At 43.1% G+C, this 23,318-nt stretch overlaps 3 protein-coding genes across 3 annotated transcripts; 1 reads left to right on the forward strand and 2 right to left on the reverse strand.

Annotated features, from left to right (window-relative positions):
* Positions 1-431: 431 nt before the first annotated feature.
* On the reverse strand, positions 432-2,869 carry LOC136449295 (gastrula zinc finger protein XlCGF57.1-like). The gene is made up of 2 exons (XM_066449274.1): positions 2,762-2,869; positions 432-1,808 (listed from the first exon to the last, which is right to left on the reverse strand). Exons 1-2 carry the CDS (start codon positions 2,810-2,812, stop codon positions 894-896), a joined length of 966 nt encoding a protein of 321 aa, XP_066305371.1. The 5' UTR covers positions 2,813-2,869; the 3' UTR covers positions 432-893.
* A 2,109-nt stretch (positions 2,870-4,978) lies between these two features.
* On the reverse strand, positions 4,979-20,186 carry LOC136449317 (rab3 GTPase-activating protein catalytic subunit-like). Its single transcript, XM_066449314.1, has 24 exons — positions 20,077-20,186; positions 19,900-19,952; positions 19,177-19,252; positions 18,622-18,754; positions 17,996-18,074; positions 17,480-17,599; positions 16,644-16,809; positions 16,304-16,403; positions 15,882-15,963; positions 15,475-15,543; positions 15,174-15,247; positions 14,876-14,968; positions 14,354-14,514; positions 13,888-13,983; positions 13,194-13,366; positions 12,866-12,920; positions 12,212-12,676; positions 11,154-11,255; positions 10,617-10,704; positions 9,990-10,129; positions 8,678-8,774; positions 8,107-8,207; positions 6,838-7,056; positions 4,979-6,399 (listed from the first exon to the last, which is right to left on the reverse strand). The coding sequence occupies exons 1-24, from the start codon at positions 20,152-20,154 to the stop codon at positions 6,172-6,174; spliced, it is 3,048 nt and encodes a 1,015-aa protein (XP_066305411.1). The 5' UTR covers positions 20,155-20,186; the 3' UTR covers positions 4,979-6,171.
* Positions 20,153-23,306, forward strand: LOC136449319 (pre-miRNA 5'-monophosphate methyltransferase-like). Its single transcript, XM_066449316.1, has 4 exons — positions 20,153-20,332; positions 20,628-21,124; positions 21,770-21,914; positions 22,614-23,306. The coding sequence occupies exons 1-4, from the start codon at positions 20,153-20,155 to the stop codon at positions 22,725-22,727; spliced, it is 936 nt and encodes a 311-aa protein (XP_066305413.1). The 3' UTR covers positions 22,728-23,306.
* Positions 23,307-23,318: the final 12 nt, after the last annotated feature.

Below are 23,318 nucleotides of genomic sequence, written 5' to 3' on the forward strand. Positions count from 1 at the left end.
TTAGTGGTGTCCAAAGACATATCTTATGCAACGGCTGTTCTTCCGATGCAACGTTGACCGAAGAGAACAAAAGAGATTCGGCAGTTATGATATGGCAGTTATACGCATTACGTTATGCCGACGTGCTGGCCGGGAAAAGGTAATATACATTTTGTATGCAAGAAGTGGAACTGTTCAGAAATCCTGCTTTACTATAGTTTATAAATGCGTAGTGGTATCTAATATTGCAACATTGACTGGTCGGCTGGCCTGACTATCTCCAACTATATATATATATATATATATATATATATATATATATATATATATAGTTGGAGATAGTCAGGCCAGCCGACCAGTCAATGTTGCAATATTAGATACCACTACGCATTTATAAACTATAGTAAAGCAGGATTTCTGAACAGTTCCACTTCTTGCATACAAAATTATTTCAGTTCCTTATGATTTGTTCTATCTATTGATTGATCTTTGGATCGGTGAAAGATTGTTGTGACAAAACAGGTAAGTCATTCTGGCCACTGAACTTAAGCCCCCTTCACACTTGTGCATTGCAAGTCCGCATGAATTGCGCATTGAGATTCTTGTTTGGTTTAGGTAAAGTTTCCAGCCGGAGAAGTCATTTCTTTGGTTCGATAACTAGGCTGCACAACGGTGGATCAAAGTAGAAAACAACTTCTTCCCCGCAAACTTTACCTAAAGCAGAAGATGTTCATGCGCAACTCATACGCACTTGCATAAACGCACAAGTGTGACAGGGCCCTTAAGCTGATATTTTAAATTCTCAGTTGTATACTATGAGCTCTTAGATTGCCTACGGTCGTCATTGGAAGACATGGTGTTACTTTAACTACCATAACTAACTAACGATAGCTAAATACAGACTAGATTTGGAATCAAGGCTCCTCTTTCACCACAGCGCGGTGCGTGGCGACGTGCTTCTTCAGGTCGCCCTTCCGCGCGGTGGAGTAGCCGCACTGTGCGCACACAAACGGCCGGACGCTGGTGTGGTTCACCAAGATGTGTCTCTTCATGTTGCCCTTCTGTATGGCGGTGTAGCCGCAATGCCCGCACTTGTACTGCCGGTCTCCCGTGTGGGTCGCCACGTGCTGCTTCAGCTTGGACAGACTGACGGTACCGTAGTCGCAGGCGCCGCACTGGTAGGGTTTCTCCCCGGTGTGGATGAGCACGTGCTCCGCCAGACAACTCTTCACGGCCGTGGAGTAGCCACAGATGTCGCACTGGAACGGTTTCTTGCCGGTGTGTTTAGTTAGATGGTACGTCAGACTGCTGCGGTGCGCAGCGGAGTAGTCGCACTGGGAACATTTGAACGGCTTCTCCCCGTTGTGTTTAGCTTGGACGTGCTGCGTTAGGTGAGCTTTTTGGTTGGCGGCGAAGGGGCACTGGTCACACTGGTAGGGTTTCACCCCGCTGTGGGTCACCATGTGCTGTTTCAGGTTGCACTTGAACCCCGCGGAATAACCGCATATCTCACACTTGTACGGCTTCACGTTGTTGTGGACGGCGGAAATGTGCTGTTTCAAGGTTCCCTTCTGCGCTGCTGTGTAACCACAGTGCTCACATGCGAACGGTCTTTCGCCTTTGTGTACGGCGGACACGTGCTGTTTCAAGCGACCCTTCTGTGCAGCAGAGTAGTCGCACTCATCACACTTGAACGGTCTCTCACCGGTGTGGCTCCTTATGTGCTGTTGAAGATGCGCCCTGCTGCGGCTAGTTTGAAACCGACATTGCGGACACCTGAATTTCTTCCGAGCTCCCTTCGTGGGAGCCCCGTCTGGTTTTGTGTTGACCTGAAACACAAGACGTCGTCTGGTCTGTACAAGGTTTCTAAATTTATAAGGAGAAAAAGGACATACATCAGAATATACATGTACATGTTTAATATCTCCGACCACGAGTGTGGAGTTGGCTCCTATTATTGTAACTTCCCGTCTTATGCAGCCCGTGACAATTTCTTGTGCATATTCAGCCTCAAGGGAGCCGAGCCTTTTTTGACTAGGCTTGGAAATTCTTGGTAGATCTGAGCAAAACATTGTTTTCATATCTTCAGATTCGTCATAAATCGGGCTGTTTTCATAATCAAAAATGCCACTATCACACATTGTTTATATCGACAACTATGTTAAGACGTTTTTAACCAACATCTCCAATGCACTTCTCATGCCAGAAGACGGTCGCCCGTACCGAGACACCTTAAAGAATCGGACTGAAACTGAAACATGACGGATGATGATGACAATGACGAAAGATGCAGAACAGCAGCGATTACCGACTATGATTTGCACCGGGTTCGGACTGCACGATCCCCTTGGTACGCCAGGAGGCCCATAATCGACCCCGACCTTCGTCTTCCCATTAGACCAGCCCATATACATTAGGTCATCACAATACATCCATAGGTTCATCATAGATTATGTTGACCACAAATATCCGAAAAAACACACACTGACACACAGAGACATGTTAGATGGATGACGATGATAATACCAAGCAGATGTTAGGAGGGAGAAGTTAACGTTTCCTTGCTTCCCAGGCTTTATAAAACAGGAGGGTCTGTCAACAATGGGTCAATCAGAAACCGTTTGCGATCCTCCTCTCCGACACGAAGGCCCACTATTATATAAAAAACTTCAAGATCGTCCCTCCCAACCCAACGTCTGCTTGAAGATAGGTATAGTGACGCAAGCATTCGATTTGAAAATATCACCCGGAAACCTCCCCCACCCGTACCCCGATTTCTCACCTCAGTCTTGGCGGGGCCGCGATGTTTTACACCAGCCTTCCTCGAACTCATCTCTCTACTACACTCTCCATCCTTCAAACCGGAAAATTGCTTGAGAAGACGGAAGACACGAAGACTGCCCCAACGTCATGATGGCAGCAGGGAAGATGGCGGCCCGGAAAGGTCATGTGTGGAGGTCAAATCGCACCTGATGTTCCACATAGTATCGCGGGAACAAGGAAATGACCTACACAACCTCTCATAACTAACATAACGTTGTATTTTAGTGGGATAAGCTTAATACAATTAGCTCAGAAGTCATAAGCAAATATGCATTATAAGTCAACTTGATGCACATGAACAATTTCAACATTATCAACCTTACAAACTAATTTTGTGTGATCACTTTCATGTTTATTCATTTATCTTTATAATCTATTCAAATTCTGCCGATTTGATGATACATTTTGCCATCAGTATTGCTCATAATGCATTGATAAAAATTCTTTTATCTCTCATTTTTTAGATTTCTCGTTTTATTCTAAATTTTACATTCTCAACTTTTAAAGTGGTATTTATATAAACTACGCACAAAAAGTTCGGAAACTTAACTTTGGTCGATCATATTTTCTTTAGTTTTTTTACCGATTTCAATGTATTACATATCATTTAAAAGCTTATTCGATTTCCTTTCCCATGATACCAAACTTATTGTGATTGCAAGTTCATGAAACGAGCATCAGGCCTGCTAAAGTGAGTGGGTCGAAGAAATAAAGTGCCCAGATTACCTTACTATAGTCAAACATGCTATTCCGTACATATTCTTCTGTTGATATTGACTTCTGTACGAGGGTATTGTGAAAAATCAACAGGAATAAACAAGACATATTCATGAAAGCTTAGTTTATTCTTTATCAAAACCAACAATCTGTGTCTTAGTAACGGGTTAGCAAGGAGTCTTAGTAACGGGTGGTCCAGCCACGCGCTGTCACTACAGCACGGCACCTCCTCCTCATACTCGTCACCAGTCGCGCAATGCGATGCTGTGGGATAGCGTCCCATTCCTCCACCAGCAGTCGTCCTAGGTCAGCCAGCGTTGTTCTCTCGGTCACTCTTGCTCGGACAGCTCGCCCAAGCTGATCCCATAGAGGTCCGGGCTCTTAGAGGGCCACTCCATCCTCTCTACACCTGCATGCTGGAGATGGTCGGCGATGATCCCTGCCCGGTGTGGGCGGGCGTTATCATCTTGCAGCAAGGCATTCGGCCCCATGTTATGGAGGAAAGGGATGGCCACCGGATCAAGTATTGTGTCACGATATCTTTCTGCATTGAGGGTTCCTGGTACAAGTCTTGTCTTTCCCCTGGAGGTCATGCCTCCCCATACCCCAATGTTTGTTGTGAAACAATAACAAAAAATAACACCTGTGGATGACGATACCGTTGCAGGACGCAGGTGTTTATGTGGTGTAAACAATTGGATCTTCGATGTGCTAAAAATAACCTTGGATGTTCTGTGTGCTAGAAATAACCTTGGATGGTCTGTGTTCTAAAAATAACCTTAGAACCTGAGGAAACAATGTATTGAATCATCATCCGCGCCCATACCGATAGGATGTCACAGCGCGCGTATGACACCAACAGGGAATTTTGGGCACTTTTTCTCCGTGACCCACTCACGTTATTAGTCCTGGTACTTGTTCCGTGGGGTTTCAATCACAATAAGTTTGGTATCATAGAACAGGGAATCACACAAGCTTTATAATGATATATAATTCATCAAAATCGGTAAAAAAAACAACGGAGATATAATCAACCAAAGTTAAGTTTCCGAACTTTTTGTGCGTAGTTTAGATCTGCCAAATCTCAAGTTGATATCTAATTTTCATTGGTATGATGACTAAAGGCCATGGCCGCCATGCTGACAAAGCCTTTTGCTGTATGGGCTAACTAGTTGTTTGAAATAGACACAAAGAAAAGGTTTTCACTCTTCAGAAATGCATTATCCACAGTATATGTTACAGCCCATACTTTATACACTTGCACCCGGGGGGCGTGGGCACCTCAATGTATGGCGGGTTCTTTCCGTGGTCTGAGCTGCGGTGGGTTCATTTGTGCTGCAAGCCGTCCCAAGAGCCTGACTTGCACCAGTGGAATGTTTTACTTTACCAATTGTGACCTGTACCTAAATGCATGTAAGTAGCTATTTCAAAGGTAAAATATACACAGCAGCAAAAGAGGTTTTCAATGAATTGTTTATTTTACATAAATGTACAAGTGCATTACTCTGGCAATAAATTATCACACAGGCTTAACTTCCAATAACTATTATAAGGGATGAATAATTCTACTGGGAATAAACCATTGCATTTTGCAGGTCCAGAGACCTGAAGAAATATTCTGTATGGTTGTACGTATTTCCAACAGATAATACTCAAGTCAAGCCTACGATATAGAACATACCTGGGCCAGTTAAACATCTTAATCCTTGTTGAAGTTTGGTATTTTTGTTCAACATAACCAAATGTAGCCCACCATCTTACTCCTTGTTTATCAAGATAAAGGTCTCAGATATAGGGGCTTATAAGGCAGGCTTAAGAATTTTGTTCTGACACAAACTTTCATGCGAAGGAGACCAAAACCGGCAAGCTTGTACTGTGTATGTCAAAAAATAAACAGCAAGATCTCAATAATCATTACCAATCTGTTATTTCTGAGACTCAAACCATGGAATGGTGGTACACACATTTGTACATGTACATAAGAAAGCAGGGCTTAGAATAGCAACATTACATGTATGTTATTGTACTGAAGTTACCCATGGTGGGTAGACATTGTCCTCTAGATCTGACCATATAGGTAATGCAAGCAAAATGTTTTTTGGAAGGAATAATAAATTCTTCTGGAAATTCTTGCAAGTTTTTGCACCATTTTCAATACATTGTGTCGTCTCTTCACCCTTTAGTCACAATTCTTCAGGAAGACAAATGTTTGTTCTCGATTACTAAAATCTGACAGTTTTTAAATAATTGATTCCCTCTGTGTTTGACCTTCACATGAAGGTCGTATTGGAGGTGAAAGCGGCCGCGAATCTGAAGTCCTCCTTAATGAGCGTACAGAACATGCACCTTATTTGACCTTCACATGAAGGTCGTGTTGGACATGAAATCACTCGCGAGTCTGAAGTCCTCTTTGATAAGAGTACATAATTCTATGTTTGACCTCCACTTTTGACCTTCACACGAAGGTCGTGTAGGAGGCGAAAGAACCTGCTAGTCTGAAGTTCTCCTTGATGAGTGTACGGAACATGCTCCTTGTTTGACCTTCATATGAAGGTCGTGTCAGAGGTGAAAACATCCGCTAGTCTGAAGTCCTCTTTGATAAGAGTACATAATTCTATGTTTGCCTCCATGTTTGACCGCCATGTTTGACTTTCACATGAAGGTCGTGTCAGAGGTGAAAGCGCCCGCGAGTCTGAAGTCCTCCTTGATGAGCGTACAGAACATGCGCTGCGGGCAGGGTCGGGAGACCGGGCAGGGCCGAGGCACGGTGGTGCGCAGGATGTACTCCCGGCCCGCGGGCTTGGGGAAGTCCGGGCACGAGTCGATCTCCGTGCGGTGTTCCGTGGGGGAATGGTCGTCATAGTCAAAGGAATGAGCAGCCTGCAGAGGAACAACAGCAATGACACGTTACGAAACTCAAGTGGAAACATGTGTCATTAAGCAAAACAAAAGCTAAATCTTGCTTGAACCTGGTAAAGATTGGGACACAACAACTTGATTCTCTGGCAATACGTGATTATTACTTTTCATTCCCATAGAGTTTATAATCTGCTAAGAAAAATATGAAAATAGAATTTATTCATACCTCTGTCTCTTAGTTTCTCTTCCTTTCATTTGCCTTCAAAAATGTTTATTTCACAACTTTTTCAGATGTATTCATGAGTGCGCATTTGGTGCTGTACATATCACTCTAAAGATTCAGCGTCTTCCTGGTATTACCAGTAGATGTACTGTCCTTGCAAAAAAGCAAAGAAATAAGAAACATGCACTAAATAAGGGCTAAAATAAAATAAAAATACAAGAAGAATACATCCCCACCTTTTGTGCAGTAGCGAAGAGTTTGTGGATGACCGTCCCTGCCGGTCCCCTGCCTGCCCCGATGACCTTGACCTCCGGTTGCTCCAGTAACGAGGACACAAACCGCTCCAACTCCTGAACTCCGTCCTCGCTCCCAGCCTTCTCGGTGTTGAACTTGGCTCTCAGGGAACGCGCTCGGGCGATGACGGTCTCCACTAGTGTTACCTGTCTCACAAGGTCCTGATAATGAAAAAATGATGTCATACTGTAAATGCATCTAAGTTCGCGTGGTGTTCATTTCGCGCAAAGGCGAAAATGGAGTGTTTGCTGTGCTTTTAAGTTTGCGGCAGCGCAATAGTCACATACTGCTTCAGTATTGGACAGAAAAGTTTGCAGTGGTTTTAAGTTTGCGGTGAAACGGTCGCCGCGAAAACTGTGAACGTAAAACCACCGCGAACATTTCTGCACTTACAGTAACATATTGAGTCATACACATGTAGGATTTTTGACAAATGTGAACAGTTGTACTTTTGTTGACACACATTGTACAGTGCGATCCTGTGTGTATCATCACTCCTGAAGTGCAGTGCATATCCTACAATGCACTTGTGTAAACCTGCTACATTTACCACCATTCAGCTGTTGCAATTATTTTTGGCATCCTCTACAGTTGGACATGCAATGATTTCAACTGCAAAACTGCAACAACACATCTTTGTGCAAGTCACTCATAGTTTAAACCTTTCCCCTCTAAAGATCAGCATACTGGTGCTTGTTTGGTGACTATGTGGATAAACACAAAGCATTGTCTTGCATCTTTTCTTTCTAATGGGGATTCCTTACAGAGCAGTTTTTCCAACGTAAAAGAAAAGAAGCAACAAGCTAGAGAAAGTTTGAGATTGGAAACATTTGAGGGGAATAAGCTGTATAAGTTCCATTCAACTTCTGCAAATCTAAATGTACATGCTTTGATTACAATAAACTTCTTACCATCAAATCCTTTACCATGGAAGGGACATGGAAGAGTAAAAATGTCAGTTAGAAGGAGCAGAAATGGATTACAAAAGTGAAAAGTGTGCTGGCAAAAATCAAGTGGTTACCAGCGGAAATTAAGTATTTCAAACAGAGATCTAACATTGATGTGAGTTGCAAATTTTGATTCTAGACAATACTGATAAGATATCTTTGGGAAGAAATGATCTTTAAGAGGTATGAAAGAGGCAAGAAGTGGAAGCACACACATTAAGGTTCCGGTTTTCCCAGCCAACATTAAGAAGTTGACATATTTACCTCGCATTTCTGTGCATCCATATTTGGAGCTCGGAGGACCTTAGACGCTCGGGCCTGGATCTGAGCCAACATGGTGGCAAGGGCAGGGGGTGTGGTCTCACCTGGGGGATAGAGGGAACGAGGGAATGATTATGTAGGGTACACCTGTGCTGAAATGTTGTCAAGTAGCAAGACAGACATAGCCATGCCTTCAAATACCAGAGTTATCGACCCAGGATTGCTGTGTTCAAAACGTTTTCCCTAGAACTAGAAGAACTGTAGAGGCATTTAGATAGCTTTAAACATCACTTGTAGCTACATGTGTAGATGTGCAAAGGTTAGGTCTGATAGGTCGTTCAGTGTAACATAACCAGCTACTGCTTTGCCGTGTATCTGCAAAGTTGATGTGTTACACTAAAAGGTGGATATAGATATATATAGATTCATATGTAGCAAACAGATCATAAATATTATGCTGTCATTTCTTTTTACCGAATCAAAGTTAACTGTTTTCTAGCAACAACTAGCCTCATGGCTGCTAGAATGTTTTCATTTGAAAAAAAGATACAGACAAACAAACAGACAAACGCACCCTCCTCCTCCACCCTGAGGATGGCAGCGTGGACCAACATGGGCATGAGATGGAGCGCCACCTGGGCCGGACGCAGGGCCGCCAGGAAGTGCAGCACCTGAGGGGGAAACAAAACAAAGTTACTCACAATAAACTATAGAAAGCATCAATGTAAGAGCTTGGCTCTCAAACATTCTCTAGAGTGAAGCACTAGCAGAGCACAAGCCTTCGGCAAGGCAGCAAAGTATTTTCCTTACTTTCTTACTGCAGATTACATGCAGTTTGAAAGGAGGTAGTAGGCAAACTGTCTTGTCTTGCACCTTACGATGCCACATGTCTCACAGCACCCTGTGCAAAATTAGACAGCACTTGGAGACCACAGACCTCTGTCAAGACATTGTACATTGTGAAAAGCCCACCTTCTAACTCAGCAGAGGCATCAGGCACACAGAAGACATGGCCCCAGACTTCAGAACATACTGGCCAGAAGCCGCATGAACCAGTGACAATACCAATAGTAGTAACGAAGCGATAGTTAGGTTATGTTTTATTACGCTGCTTTTTAGATTAATTGTATTTACCGACTGTTTGTTAAAATGTGCTTTTTATTGTCTTGTGTGTGGGCCACGACACCAGCAACAGCTGCCTGTGGCCCACGTGTATCATACTGTTTACAATTTCATTAAATCACAAATCACAAATCACATTCATCTTGCAGTAAGAGGAAAAAGGAGGTTTTCCCAATGTTTTAGATTCGTGGTTGAAACAATTCTGTAGTACAGTATGATAGTCATACAGGGAGACATATTCACGGTGTCATGAATTTCTGGTCGAGAGTTTTACAGCAATCAGCATCATCTTTAGAAAAATCACATTTTGTTGTCTAAAGGAGACTGGCTGCAGTATTATGCAGGATACAGGATTGCGCTTCAATATGATATCATTCTTTTTAGAGCTGTGTACCTAAACAAATTTTAGGTACAGGTACAGGTACACGGGTTAAGGTACAGGTCCGGACCTGAACCTGAACCTGTACCTAAACTACTTGTTCGGAAAATGCTAGATTTTCAATAAGGACAAAAGCATGTTTGAACTGGTAAAAACATAATATTTAATTGCGCTAGGTATTATTTTTATGAAAACAAAGATGAAAATTTGACTCCAGCCATGCAAAAGTGTTTTGTATTCTGTGCTCTAGAGTGGCTATAGAGCACTGTCACGGTAATTTCATAGTAATTTTATCTGTCAAAGTGGCCATCCCCTGAGTCAGGTCCAGTACCGATACAGTGTACCGCTACACAGCTCTAATTCTTTTGAAACTCTGCATACGTACCTTTTCAGCTTCCTTCGTGTCGTCAAACAGCCGTTTCTGTTTGCGTGCGGGAACAGGCCGGGCGCTCTCCCACACCTCGCACCACATGTTCCCGGGGATCCGCATCCGCGGGCTCAGCTCTCCCTTCAACACCCTCTGGCCTGGGGACGGGGGACCAAAATAAAATGCTTGTTAGAAAGGCTTTGGTGGCCACTGTAAGATCATTATTAGGCACAACACACAAGTCTAAGTGTTGCATGCAGTATAGAAGATTCTACAGCAAGGATCCATCCAACTAATATCTTTTGCACCGCAGTCATCCCTCAGTAAGACATCTAGAGCTACATGTACATAGTTCCCATCTAGAACTTTTATTGACAGCCTGTCACTCAGACTGGTTTTGCTGTGTGGCTTCATCTGTGGCTAAGGTCTTAATGACATGAAGTTAGCACTTTCCAATGCAGACCGCCTTGGTAATATGATACCCTATAGGTCAATTTAGGTCTTAGTTGACCTACCAAACATACACCAGTACATGTCTAGTGTGACTTGAACCCAAAAATTTTACAACAGAAACTAATTTGGTTGAAATGATAATTAATACCTCAGGATTCTTATTGACAACATAAAGGAAACGCATTTCTTCACCTGTTTCGTCTGTAAGTGCCTCCTCTATCCAGTCTCTGGGGGAGTACCACCTCACAAAGTCCTCCAGTTTACAACCCGGGTTTGCAGCCTGGAAGATGAATAACAGTTTTTCTGCTTTACAAAAGAGGTTACACCACAGCTTACATGTACTTATAATTATCCTGCTCATATCTTCCACAATAAAACATCAACATTTTGTTTTCATTTATCTTTTCTTTAACAGTTTTGCTCTGTGAAAGGTCAAGGGACCACTTCTGGTGACAAAATATATTTTAGATAACATATGACATTCAATACTTAATTTCATTTATGCTATAATCATAGTTACCTGGGTAGCCATCATATGAGCTTGCAAGCTTTTGGCCACTCTTGCACATTTGAATTATGATTTTATCAATAATGTTTTCACTTCCATCTTTGATATGTGCTAAATAAACAATAAACAATCAATGTTATGCAACAGATACAATGAATTGCATACATACATGTACATACACAGAATTTGTCATACTAGGAAATGAGTAAAACCTTCTGTACCTTGAAAGCCTCCATGTCTGACAGAAGACAGGCGCTCTGCATGCGTGCTCTGAGATGGGCGCCCTCCGCCGAGGTCCCCAGCTTGGCAAGCACTTCAGCATGCTGAGGGAAACATGGGAAGAGACACTGAGCAACGAAGTATCGTATTGATTGTGTGTGTAACGTATCATCATCATCATCGTTCCTCCTCTTTCGAGGTGCAGCAAGAGAAGTTCGTCCTCCAGAATTTCTTGTCATTCATTGCAGAAAGGAGTTCCTGTCCTTCCAAATTAGTTTCAGTTTCTATGAGTTTCTTGAGAGTTGTAATACGTTACAATCAATACGGTATTGATTGTATTTTTCCCAGGGTAGCCTTCAAAATAGCCATTCTCTAGTTGGGCAACTCTATCGTGTTCATGTTGAACCATTAAGTGAATAAATGAATAAATGAAAGAAGATGGAGTGATTTTGTTTGCAACACATGCAAACGTTATCTTATGAATGTCGATGACATTTTTAAATTGTAGATATAAAGCAAGGACTTTTTGTAAGCCCTTAAAAATACCATAGAAAAAGAGAATATATGTCATGAAACTGAAAAAAAAGATTTGGTCATTCCAAAAGTTAAACAACCTATAAAAATCTTTCTATAATCTTACATTAGATTTTGTCGACCCAATAAGTAAATAAATGAATAAATAAAAGAAGATGGAGTGATTTTGTTTCCAACACATGCACACGTTATCTTATGGATGTTGATGACATTTGTAGATATAAAGCAATAACTTTTTGTAAGCCCTTAAAACTACCATGGAAAAAGAGGTGGACTGTACATGTAAGTGATGAAATGGTTGTCATGAAACTACAAAAAAATGAAGTCATTCCAAAAGTTAAACATTCTATTGTAACAATTTTACATCAGATTTAGGCACACTGGATGTTGCCTTTGTGTGGCATATAAAATGTACTTTTAATATAGTGTTCATCTATTAGTTCAGTACCATTCAATGGTCATAATAAATGTCACATTTTTAGATCAATGTCTGGGCAATGCATGTTAACCACCACTGGCTACCCACCTGTTCTAACATGTCCTCAGTCATCGGACCTGGCTCTTGTGTAATGGGAATGTACAGGGGTTCGGTGCTATCCAGCAGACAAAGGTCTCCACATTGCTTCAACCTTCCTTCAGGTTGAGACACCACCGTGTCTTTAAACGACATGGCACTCTCTGACTTGTGCATAGTTCTATCATTGGGCGGCTCTGAATTGGATGCTACCTTCCCCTTGGGGAGGGTATTGTTCTGTGCCGAATCAGCGTCTGAATCGGATGCTATGTTCTCATCTGTTTCCATCTCAGTCTCACATTCGAAAAACTCCTCATCGCTGTCTTCCACATCCCAGCCATCGCTCCCTGCAGAAGTGCTCCCTCTAGCAGGTTTCCCCTGCACTGCAGCAGCTGCAGAGGCATGCTGATTGGCTAGCGCTGCCTCCTTCATCCTGGCCTCTCTGGCTGTTTTCCTCTGTATGCAGCAGTTCAGCATCTGGGTAGAAAATACCAGAATTAGACCAAATTTCCAACATATTTAGAGACACTTGACACTATATAATGTTTCAGTTATTTTCATATCTAATGTTGGCACAAAGATAAAGGTGTTTACAATGAAACATGAGGGGGGGGGGAACATTGCAAAGGTTGAGCCTCTAATGTACAAATGTGTCAAAGTTCTCACCTGTAGTTTCTGTAGCAGGAGGCAGGCAGACATGTCAGGACTCCCCTCTGGAAGCCTAGAAAACAAAATAAAAGAAACATAATCTCACTACACACATCCATGTACATATGTACCCCCAAAATAACTCACACAACACATACAAACACACACACACACACACACTGACACGCAGACACACACACACCTATACACACACATGCACAGACACACACACATACACACACACATGCACGCACACACACAATCACACAAACATGTGCGGGCACAAAAACACACACACACAAACATGCGCACGCACACACACACGCGCACACACACACACACATACCCAGGAATGGTGTAGTTGTTCTCCCATCTGTATCTCATCTCCAGTACAAACTCTTGCCACAGATGTGCCACGGCCCTCAGCCCCCCGTGGTTGGTGTTGACCACACACATGCACATGGCCAGCTGGTACATCAGGCTACCTTCTGGGGAGGACTTGTACTGCCGGTACGTCTCCTGGAGACGGAAAACAGGGGTTTTCTTTCTTGATTCTTTTTTTAAATCTAAGAGTTCATTATATGTATATAACTTATCATAAGAGCAGCAGATGGCTACTTAAAAGTGAAGAAGAATCATGATAAAATAACAGAAAATAACATAGCATTTGTAGAAAAAAAAGGTTTGTTTCTTTGTTTACTTGGCTTGATGATACTCCAAAATGTAAATGCAGTGACCTCAGGGAGACACAAAGATATATGATGAGCTGCCATTAATACATATACATGTACTGATCATGAGTTTATTGTACAGTTACTGTGCAACTACATGTGGTTATCCCTAAGAACATCACCAAGGTATATCTTTGTAAAATAAAGTTAAATACAGTATGCAGGTTTTAGATAAACCAATCTGATTGGCTTGATACAACCCGCATCTGCGTATGTGCCTACAAAGCTTTAGATTGAAACCGAAACTACAATCAACAACTGAAATACAGTTATAGTATATCATTAGATAGCAGGTTTCCATGGCGATACCTTATACTCTGCAGTGTCCTGTTTCTCTCCTCCCTGCTCCTTGGATGGTTTCTCTGTCCTTGAGGCGCCCTCAAGGGCCGCGTCAGGGAACAGGAACTGGGGAGATGTAAGAGTTCATTTCGGGGACATCAGCTATATTGGGTCTAATAGAAAGATCTATCCTACTGCATACAGTGTCATTTTTACATCACAGCAAATTCTGGACTAAGTACAAACTGTGTAATGTAGGAAGAACATGGACAGCTGCTTGGGGACCTATAGGTAACGGTCAGTAAGAAGGACTATCTAAGCTTATGGAACGGGTCTAATGAAAAAACCTGCAGATATGAGAGTAATCAAACAATCTTCGGTTTTAGTGATATACATCAAGTCTACATCACATACTTGTTTCCAGAATTGCAACAGTTTTGACGAGCCACGTATCATGCATCTTATCATAAAACTCTTAGAGAGACAAGTTGGTTACCTGTAGAATCATGTTAAGCAGTTCTCCACCGATCGGTGCCTCCTTGCGGCGGAACTTTGTCCGCGTCTTCATGTTGCTGACGACGTCCGAGATGGTCGGTAACGGGAGCGGGGAGGGTTCCGTCAGCCGCTGTAACGCCGCGCTCACGTCACGAGAGGGGTCTAAGGGGGGTTGGGAGGATCCATAAAGGAATAAATCAGGTTTGTGGATGAAGGCCAGACATCCAGGTAATAAGATACACAAGGTAACAGTTACTCAAGAAGATTTTGGAAACAGTCAGAATTTTCAGATGGCATCCACTACCGTTTGTCAGGGATGGAGGAATGGTTTACTTATCAAAGTAAACAGTTAAATGTGAATAAATGTTTGTATTCTTTCAATTTCTGTGCTCTTCTAGAGCAAGGTACATGCAATAAAGCTTGATATGGTATTGAAATTTTGACACAGTTAGAAATGCATGAAAAGGTAATTATGACTAATTAACAAATTTTACTCAAAGTAAAAAGAAATATCCTTGCATACCCTTGTCATCATCATCCAGCATGAGGCCCCCTAGCAGCTGGTCTGTAGACTCCAGGCTGTGGCAGATCTTCACAAACTCTGACAGGTAGTCGCCTAGCAACAACAAATGGAACAAGTTGTTCCCTAGCAACAACAACTGTTAGGCAACAACAAATGGAACAGGTTGTCACCTAGCAACAACAGATGGAACAGGCGGTCACCTAGCAACCATAAATGGCAATGTAGTCACCTAGCAACTACTGATTTTATAGAATTATAGGAATATGAAAAAAAATTGTGGACAGAGGTCATGTCTTACCCAGGAGGCATTGGGGGTTGTCTGTCATCCTGACTCTCACCGACCACTGAGGGGCCTGTATGGGGTCCAAGTCCCTGATGGAGAGAAAAGAATACTCATCAGGGTTTGTACAAAGGAATCATGGTAAACCCTATATAGGCCCTTGTACAAGCATAGATGTTGTCACATGTAGCCTGTTATAGATCAAACTGACCTTTCTACAATAAGAAGGTAAGAAGAAAGAAAATCATAATAGTAACCATAAGACAATGTACCAATGAGTGCTGCAGTTCAAGTTCAAGCAAGAGACTCTGTAACTCACGAATAGACAGAGTTGTCCACGATCATCTCCTCCGACAGACAAGGCCAGGTGGTGGACAGGTGCAGCTCACTGCAGGAAAACAAGGTAAATCAACTCAAACACTCATGGTACCATTACAGAGGAACACAAGGTAACAACAACTCAAACACTCACTCATCATGGGATGGTAGATGCTTTAACTCAGCCATTCCATTTTTCCCCACTCTGAACCCCTCCATTGCAGCAATCGAGGAATTTCTATCCAGATTCATGATTCATGTACACACCAACTCTTGAGAGTTGGTAGATGTAGTTTTTTGTCTGCTTTTCTCCACTTCTCGGAGTATCAATTTATGTATCCTCTTTGCTTTCACAAGAGTGGGAAAAGAATCAATTTCCTTTGAACCCCAGGATTTATCATCACCCACCTGACAGGGTCCTCCATTGCTCCAAACGGCAGCTTCCCAAATTCTGCCCCTCCAACATTCCCACCATACGGAATGTCAAAATCTGGAAGAAAACAAAAGAATGTAGTCATACGGAATATTTAAGGCCAACAAATGAGCTCCTTTACATACAACATATACCAGTGCTACAGCATTAGCAGGTTGCAATGCATAAATGCTAGTCTCTACCAGACTAACTAAGCCAGTTATGGGGAGAATATTTGCCAGGGAAGTTTGACCACCGGAGGGTTTCACTTGCAAGGACTGTAGACTGACTCTACTGGCCAATCATTCCTTTTTTTGCTAAACTCTATGATCCATACACCCGTAGGCCTTGTGGAGGCTACACAAGTGCTGAGGGTATCTATAGAAAGGTATTTCTGATGCCTGAGAGCCAAACCCACCGGGCGGCTCCTGAGTCCAGGCGGACTGAGTCCAGTCTGACAGGATGTAGGTGAAGCGGACGGACACGGTGACCGGCGGCAGGGCTGGTAACGGACAGGCCTGGAACATGGCAGGGATGGGAGGTCAGTTAGTGTAACCATTCCAAAAACATTGTATAGGAAACATCGCCAGTATTATATCACCACACCGCGAATTTCAAATGTTGTTAAAACGCTAATCTATGATGGACTAGTGTAAAAGAAGTCAGAACTGGTCTTAGTGGTATATTTAACATACTGCAGTATGCTTTACGAAATTAAGTTTAGCCTGCCTTTAAACATCTATCAGTAAGACACTCACAATCTTGGACTTGAAGACCTCGAGCAGCCCGGCCAGGTGGTCGTACTGCGGAGGGATCCTCTTCAGGTGGACCATGTCGTAGTTGGTCCTGAGCCCTCCCCCCTCACACACGCCCTGGTACATCCGCCGCCACTTCTGCTGGGTCTGCACAAACACCGGCACAGAGCTGGGGGTGGAGGGGGGATATGATTATTAGGCAGGGTAAAAAAGTTAAAATCCTCCCACACCAGAAGGTGTATAGGGCGGTGCCCATCTCCATTTCGGTAGCCCTGGGCCACACTGTGGTGCAATCACTGAAGCAGGGGGCTAGTCCACTGGCAGTGGAGTGTGTTTAACTTCCATACTGTTTCATAAGTATGTGCCATTTTTATAAAGTCTGTGATATGATTCGATTCGCCTCTTATCCAGACGTGTCCGACCCGGGCGCGAACTGGTGCCTTTTGGCTCCCCATAATTTGAACCAGATGTGGTAAGTGACAGACGTGCAGACCACTACACCACAGGGACACGCCTCATTAGGTAGGGTGAAGGTATTCCCCAAGCTTTTATGAGGCCGCAGTGGCAGTAGGTTGTTATCCACTGTGTCTAGGGCACGGTGTTAAAAGGCAGAGCGTAATTCTTTGTTTTGTAACTGATAGTGCAATGCAGCTTTGATACTGCTTGCTTCAATATATATAGCCAAGGACACCATGGCCAGGTCACCCCTACGTGTGATGGGTTCTTTTACATGGTAAGGTTTGATGCTTGAAGCTTATGCCTGAAGCTCTATCGTACACAGGCTCCTGGCTTTACGTCACAATCCCTTATATAACATGTGTGGCTAACTGACTACCCACCAGCCAGAGTTGTTGACAGCTATGCTGATGGAGCTGAGCAGCAGGTTAGCCTTCGACTCCGACTGGATGGAGTCACTGTGTCCTCCTGGGGCCAGGACTACAAATGCTCGCACACCAAACCTGGAAAACACACAAACATGCACACAAACATTGATATATGTTGATAAAGGTTAGACATCCAGGTAATACAATATGCAAGGTAACAATAACTCAAGCAACTTGATGACATTTAGATGGTATCTGCTGGCTCTCATCGGCGATTTGAAATACAGCGGATGCTGTCTGAAAAGTCTGACCATTTCCAAATGTCATCAAGTTGCTTAAGTAACTGTTATCTTGCAAACATTAACATTAACATTACAAACATGTACATTACCTTCTCTCACTAGTAGAAAGTGAGAAGGTTGTAGTTTAGAGCTTTGACAGCCAGGCTGAGATTCAAACCCTTAACCTTGCAATCCGAAGTAAGATTGCTAACACTCAGATCACCACAAGTCAGGAATGTTCCAGACTCACCATCTGCAGAGACAGTGTGCCCGGGGCGGGAAGTCATTCTCCATGGCCAGCAGGTCCTGGATGGCCTGGGGCTGGCAGTCTGGGGAAATAACAGGGGATTTACTGAAGAAGCCTGTTTGTTTTGACAACAAATTTTGCTATATTGTGTGCTACTGCAGATGGATCTATTTACAGTTGCCAGCTACATTTATCCTCAAGCACACAAATCATGAGGTACACGATGCCTTCTTGTCTATCCCTTGTCTGACACCTAGCCAAACCTCTCATTTTCTAACCCTCTTCGGTGAATAGTTTCATCAGGTCGGTAAGTCACTCAATAAAAAGACTCTTTTTACACAACCAAGAGATTTAATCAACCGACGCTTCAGTAACTGCCTGTCACCTTCATCAAGTGCTGTGCTGCAGTGCAATGTGAACCAGTCAGAATTACCTTGAGGAAGGTGACAGATGGTCACCGAAACATTGGTTGAATAAATCACTTGGTTGTGTAAAAAGAGTCTTTTTATTCTTCTAACCCACTTATTTTAACCCCCTCACATTATCTATCTGACATCTACCCAAACCTCTCATTTTCTAACCCTCTTGTTTCACCCCCCTCCTCTGGATCCACCTGTCAGCCCCCTCACCTTCCTCCTCCATGTCCCCAGGTGTGTGGACCTGAGGCTTCTCCTTCAGCCGGTGTAAGGTCATCCCAAACCTGACGTCCGCAAAGGTCACCACCTCGCTCCTGTCCTCCCACTCTCCTGTAGACAGCTCGCCCTGTGGGGCGGGAAAGGCGAGAAACAGAATTTTCGTGGTAAGACACATTTCAGTACAATGTGTTGTCCAGTGGTAAATGAGCCTGCCTCTTTATCTGGAGCTTAAGAGTTTGAATCCCAGGAAATGGACACTTTACCAGCAGAGCAAATGGTTCTCTGTAGGTTTCTTTTTCTGCATACTCTACATTCCTTCATTTTCACAGGCACTTAATTTTGTGGTAGAAGGAGAAAGGTGGTTTTCACAGTTGAAGTAATTCTGCAGTATAGTAGCGATAGAATGGAAACGCATGTTTCATGATTTTACAGTAAAAATAAAACCACCGCAAATATTTCAAGATTCAGAACAGAAGTAGAACTAATACTATAGCTTCTAGCTGGCCTTGATGACCTAAAGATCAGACTACAAACTCCAGCTCTCCTCACCTTCTGCAGCGGAGGCCCGGGCGCCAGGTTAGCCAGCTTCCACTCATTGACCACCTCCTCTATCCTGGCCACAAACCTGGGGAAACACCATATGGGTTGTAGAGGGGCTTCATCGACTTTATAAATACAATGAGATATTAGGATCATTTTTAGGATAATTCTAAACATAGGAACAAAGAAAAATCATTCATATCTCTGGTTCTGTTGGGACATACTGGCAAATACAGAATGTTATGTCAAGACTGAAAATAGCAATTATAGATCATACATTGGACGCATATGATTTGATCATGGTCTGGGAATGATCTAATATAAATTGACATCTGTCACAACTGGGACACGCCCCTCTGACAGCCTTGCCGTTCAGAGTATAGATTCTGCAATTCATTATTGTGGCAGTTTGAATAGAAAAGAACGGAGAAAACCATCACATCTGTTGAGTGTTGACCTTACGTCTCCAAATTGTACGTCACAGCTGGTTATGATTTTGAAACGGATGAAGTTAAATGACTTTTTAGACATTAGACTGGACAGTCCAGAGCCCCTGGTGGTTTTAAAAATGGATGCATCTATGTTTAAAACTGTGCAAAGACGTGAGGAGAATCTGAAACATTTCTATAAGAGCTGACTCTGCCCATCACAGGCATCCCGACCGAAATCATGACTTTATTTCAGTTTTTCAAGCAGATGAACGGAGCAAAATACGACGTAACCCAGTTTTACCTCTCCCATTCAGAAGCAGTGGTGAAATCTGTGATTTCAAAGACCTCCGACTCCTGCAAAACGGAAACAAACAACTCAAAAGATGCAGTAACAGTTCAACTGACTATCTACACAATCTACTGACAATCGGAGGTGAAAAAAGACAATTTGGAGGCATTTTTGTGCCGTGCCACGAACCTCTTCTCCTCCTTCCGCCATTGTGGTGCGCACGGAACTGTGGGATAGTTCCGGCTGGAGGTCAGAGATCGCCAACATGGCCGCCGATGATGAGTTCTCTCCTGGAGCCGCGCCTTTCGGCAACTTTATCAACTATTACAGCTTCAACCCTCCCGAGAACAGACTCAAACTGTTACCAGCAGAGTTCTACACGATTATCAAGAAAAATTGTGCCGATAGACTCCTCCTAGGGCTGGATATAGGATGCAACAGTGGGGTAGGTTTGTTATGTCGTCTGCTAGCGCTCATGTAACGATACATGTGAGTTGTGACAAACATTTGTGTACTCTCATCTGTGTTCTTTCAAGAGAATAGAAATCGGTTTATGGATACTTCAGCAGTAACAATTGAATTGATTTGAATGTTTGAATGTTGATTGTTGTCAGATCTTGTCAGGGAATCACAGATACAGCAGTACCTGAAAACAACATTACATAAAAAACTAGAGATTAAAATACATGTAAAGTTACTAACGTTAACTGTAGTAACTGAACAACCTTTTTTACACCCAGGACCTGACAGCAGCTCTACTGGAGCAGTTTTTATCACATTCCACTGGGGACAGTCATGAAGACAGTTCAGCAGCCTTACAAACCAACAGGTCACCTGAGGACAGTACAGCAGCCTTACAAACCACCAGGTCACCTGAGGACAGTACAGCAGCCTTACAAACCATCAGGTCACCTGAGGACAGTACAACAGCCTTACAAACCAGCAGGTCACCTGAGGACAGTACAGCAGCCTTACAAACTAGCCAGCACACAGACTTCCACATAATGGGCTGTGACATTGACAACATTCTAATCCAGCGTGCCGCGGAGAACAACCGCCGCACCGACCGCCTCACATTCCAGTCTCTGGACTACATGAGCACAGAGCAGAGACAGGAGACTCTGGGCGGGTATCTACAGAGATTCGGCCGCACCAAGTTTGACGTGACCTTCTGTTTCTCGGTGACGATGTGGATCCACTTACAGAACGGGGACAGCGGTCTCATGGACTTCCTCAGGTTGGTGATTGCATGGACGTTCAGTGTTTTCAGAGAATAGAAATCTCAGTTGTGGATCATGAGGTTGCTGGCTTGAATCTCAGTCAAACTGTTGGTGTTTCTGTTACAAAGTACTGAAACAGGTTGGTTCTGTTATGCCTAATGGCGGTTATACCGGCTATATAGATACAGATACAGAACAGATCCATTCAAATGTGTTAAGGTCCTTAGTTTGTAACAGAAATTGTATTAGCTATTGATAGTTCCCATGTGTGATGAGATCACATGAAGTGTAATTCTTTTCTGGTAGTTGATATTGCAACCATTACGCCTTGCGCCAAAAATCAGGGCTACCATCTAGTGTTTGTTATAAGCTAAGGCTGCGAGTATTCGCATCTGTTTTCTGAAAATGTAGTACTTTTTGGTCAATTACTCATTGTTTTGATATAATTTAAGTACAAGAAATATTATGTAATTGTTTACTGAACTGCAGTGTCATTCATGACATGGTCTACGGCACTGCCCCAGTCCACAAGCCATGACTAAGTCGATGACAAAACAGCAAACGTGAGAAAATTCATGCCTCCCCGCCATCTAAGGCGCCCTCATCTTTCTAGTTGTTGGAATCAGTTGGATAATCAGTGATTTCGCCTCCCCTCCTCCCAGGTCGGTGTCCCGCTGGACCAGGTTCCTCCTGCTGGAGCCGCAGCCCTGGAAGTGTTACCGCTCGGCGGGTCGAAGGTTACGCAAGCTGGGCAGGGAGGGCTTCCCTCTGCTGGGGACGCTGCAGATCAGGAGTGACGTGGAGCAGGTGTAGAACTTCATGGTTTCAGTGTTTTTACTGCCTAATGTACTTATGACATGCATGTACTGAATTTTGCAACTGAGCCCATTTGGGCTAGCCTGAGTACCACTGCTACCTTGTCCCCCCAACGACCTGGAGGTCAAGGGACTAGGTAGGTAGGTAGGTAGAGTACCAGCCTCTGTAGTGACCGTAGTGACTGCTGTGTTAACCAAGCGACAAGAATTGAGCCAGTGGTCACTACAGAGGCTGGTACTCAGGCTACTTTTGGGCTGCCAAGAGAGTTCACTTGATAAGCCTGTTGAGTGTCATATAAGTCTAGAATCTAAGTTACACCTCAGACAGAAGGATGCCAAGTCAGTTTGATTTCTCTTGTATATGTCAATGTTCATTCACAGAGATATATGCTGTGTTATATGATTGATATGCTGTACTATATTACACAAGTCTATACAATGGTTTATAGTACGTTGTTATGGTTACAGACAGATGTGGAGCTAAGAGTGATAGCTACAAACTACTATCAGAGAAGTAACATGTTTGTACTGACACTTAGGTCCCTGGCTGCAACTGAATTCACACCTGACACATTTTGATAATTATCCTAAGCTGCTCTCAACAGTTGGTCTGCTATTGGTTACTTCCAAATATGGTCTAGTCACATGACATACTTCCTAATATGGTGTAATAACTTGGTGTCATCCACAGGTGATTGACAGGTGCCTGAAGGAGTGCAGCATGACGAGGGTGGAGACTTTCGGGGAGACTCAGTGGGGCAGGAAGCTGGTGCTGTATCACTCCAAAGAGGAGGAATTACTCTGACAGTAAATCTAATATTGGTAAAATCTTGGCAAAAGAACCTTTTTCCTTCAAATCATCAATGTTGTGTCTTGTATGTGTGATGGGAGTTCTGGTGAAGAGCCTGCCATGCTAAAATTGGACTTGCTAACCATAAGAGGCTGTAACCAGTAACTGACTGAATCCGTGAGACTGGCTGAAGCTGTTGACCGTCTTCCGAGACATAAAGAGCCAAAGAGAATGTGTAGTGCTTAGCTTGTTTACATACTAGTAGTACATCTTGTGAATCTGAAATGTTCTGTTCACTGGAATAGCTAGTCTGATTCGCTTGAAACCTCACATAGTAAACCATTAAATTGTAACATATAAATCAGAAGTGACTTATTTTAAGATGATGTTTGATTCAGTTTCATCTTTTGTTGTATTTACAGTAATTTTGTATTATAAATGAAATTATTCCACTAGTTCCACTTCAAGATTGTAAAGGACTTGGTGAATGCGCAGAACAGTTTTATTATCAATAGTCAGAACACTCTTATTCTTTTAATGTCATAGTCAAGGAGGTTGCATATGTGAAAATAAACTTTATGATGAATCCTGAAACTGCAGTTCTCA

This window comes from Branchiostoma lanceolatum, chromosome 15 (assembly GCF_035083965.1).
Source record: "Branchiostoma lanceolatum isolate klBraLanc5 chromosome 15, klBraLanc5.hap2, whole genome shotgun sequence".
NCBI lineage: Eukaryota > Metazoa > Chordata > Leptocardii > Amphioxiformes > Branchiostomatidae > Branchiostoma > Branchiostoma lanceolatum.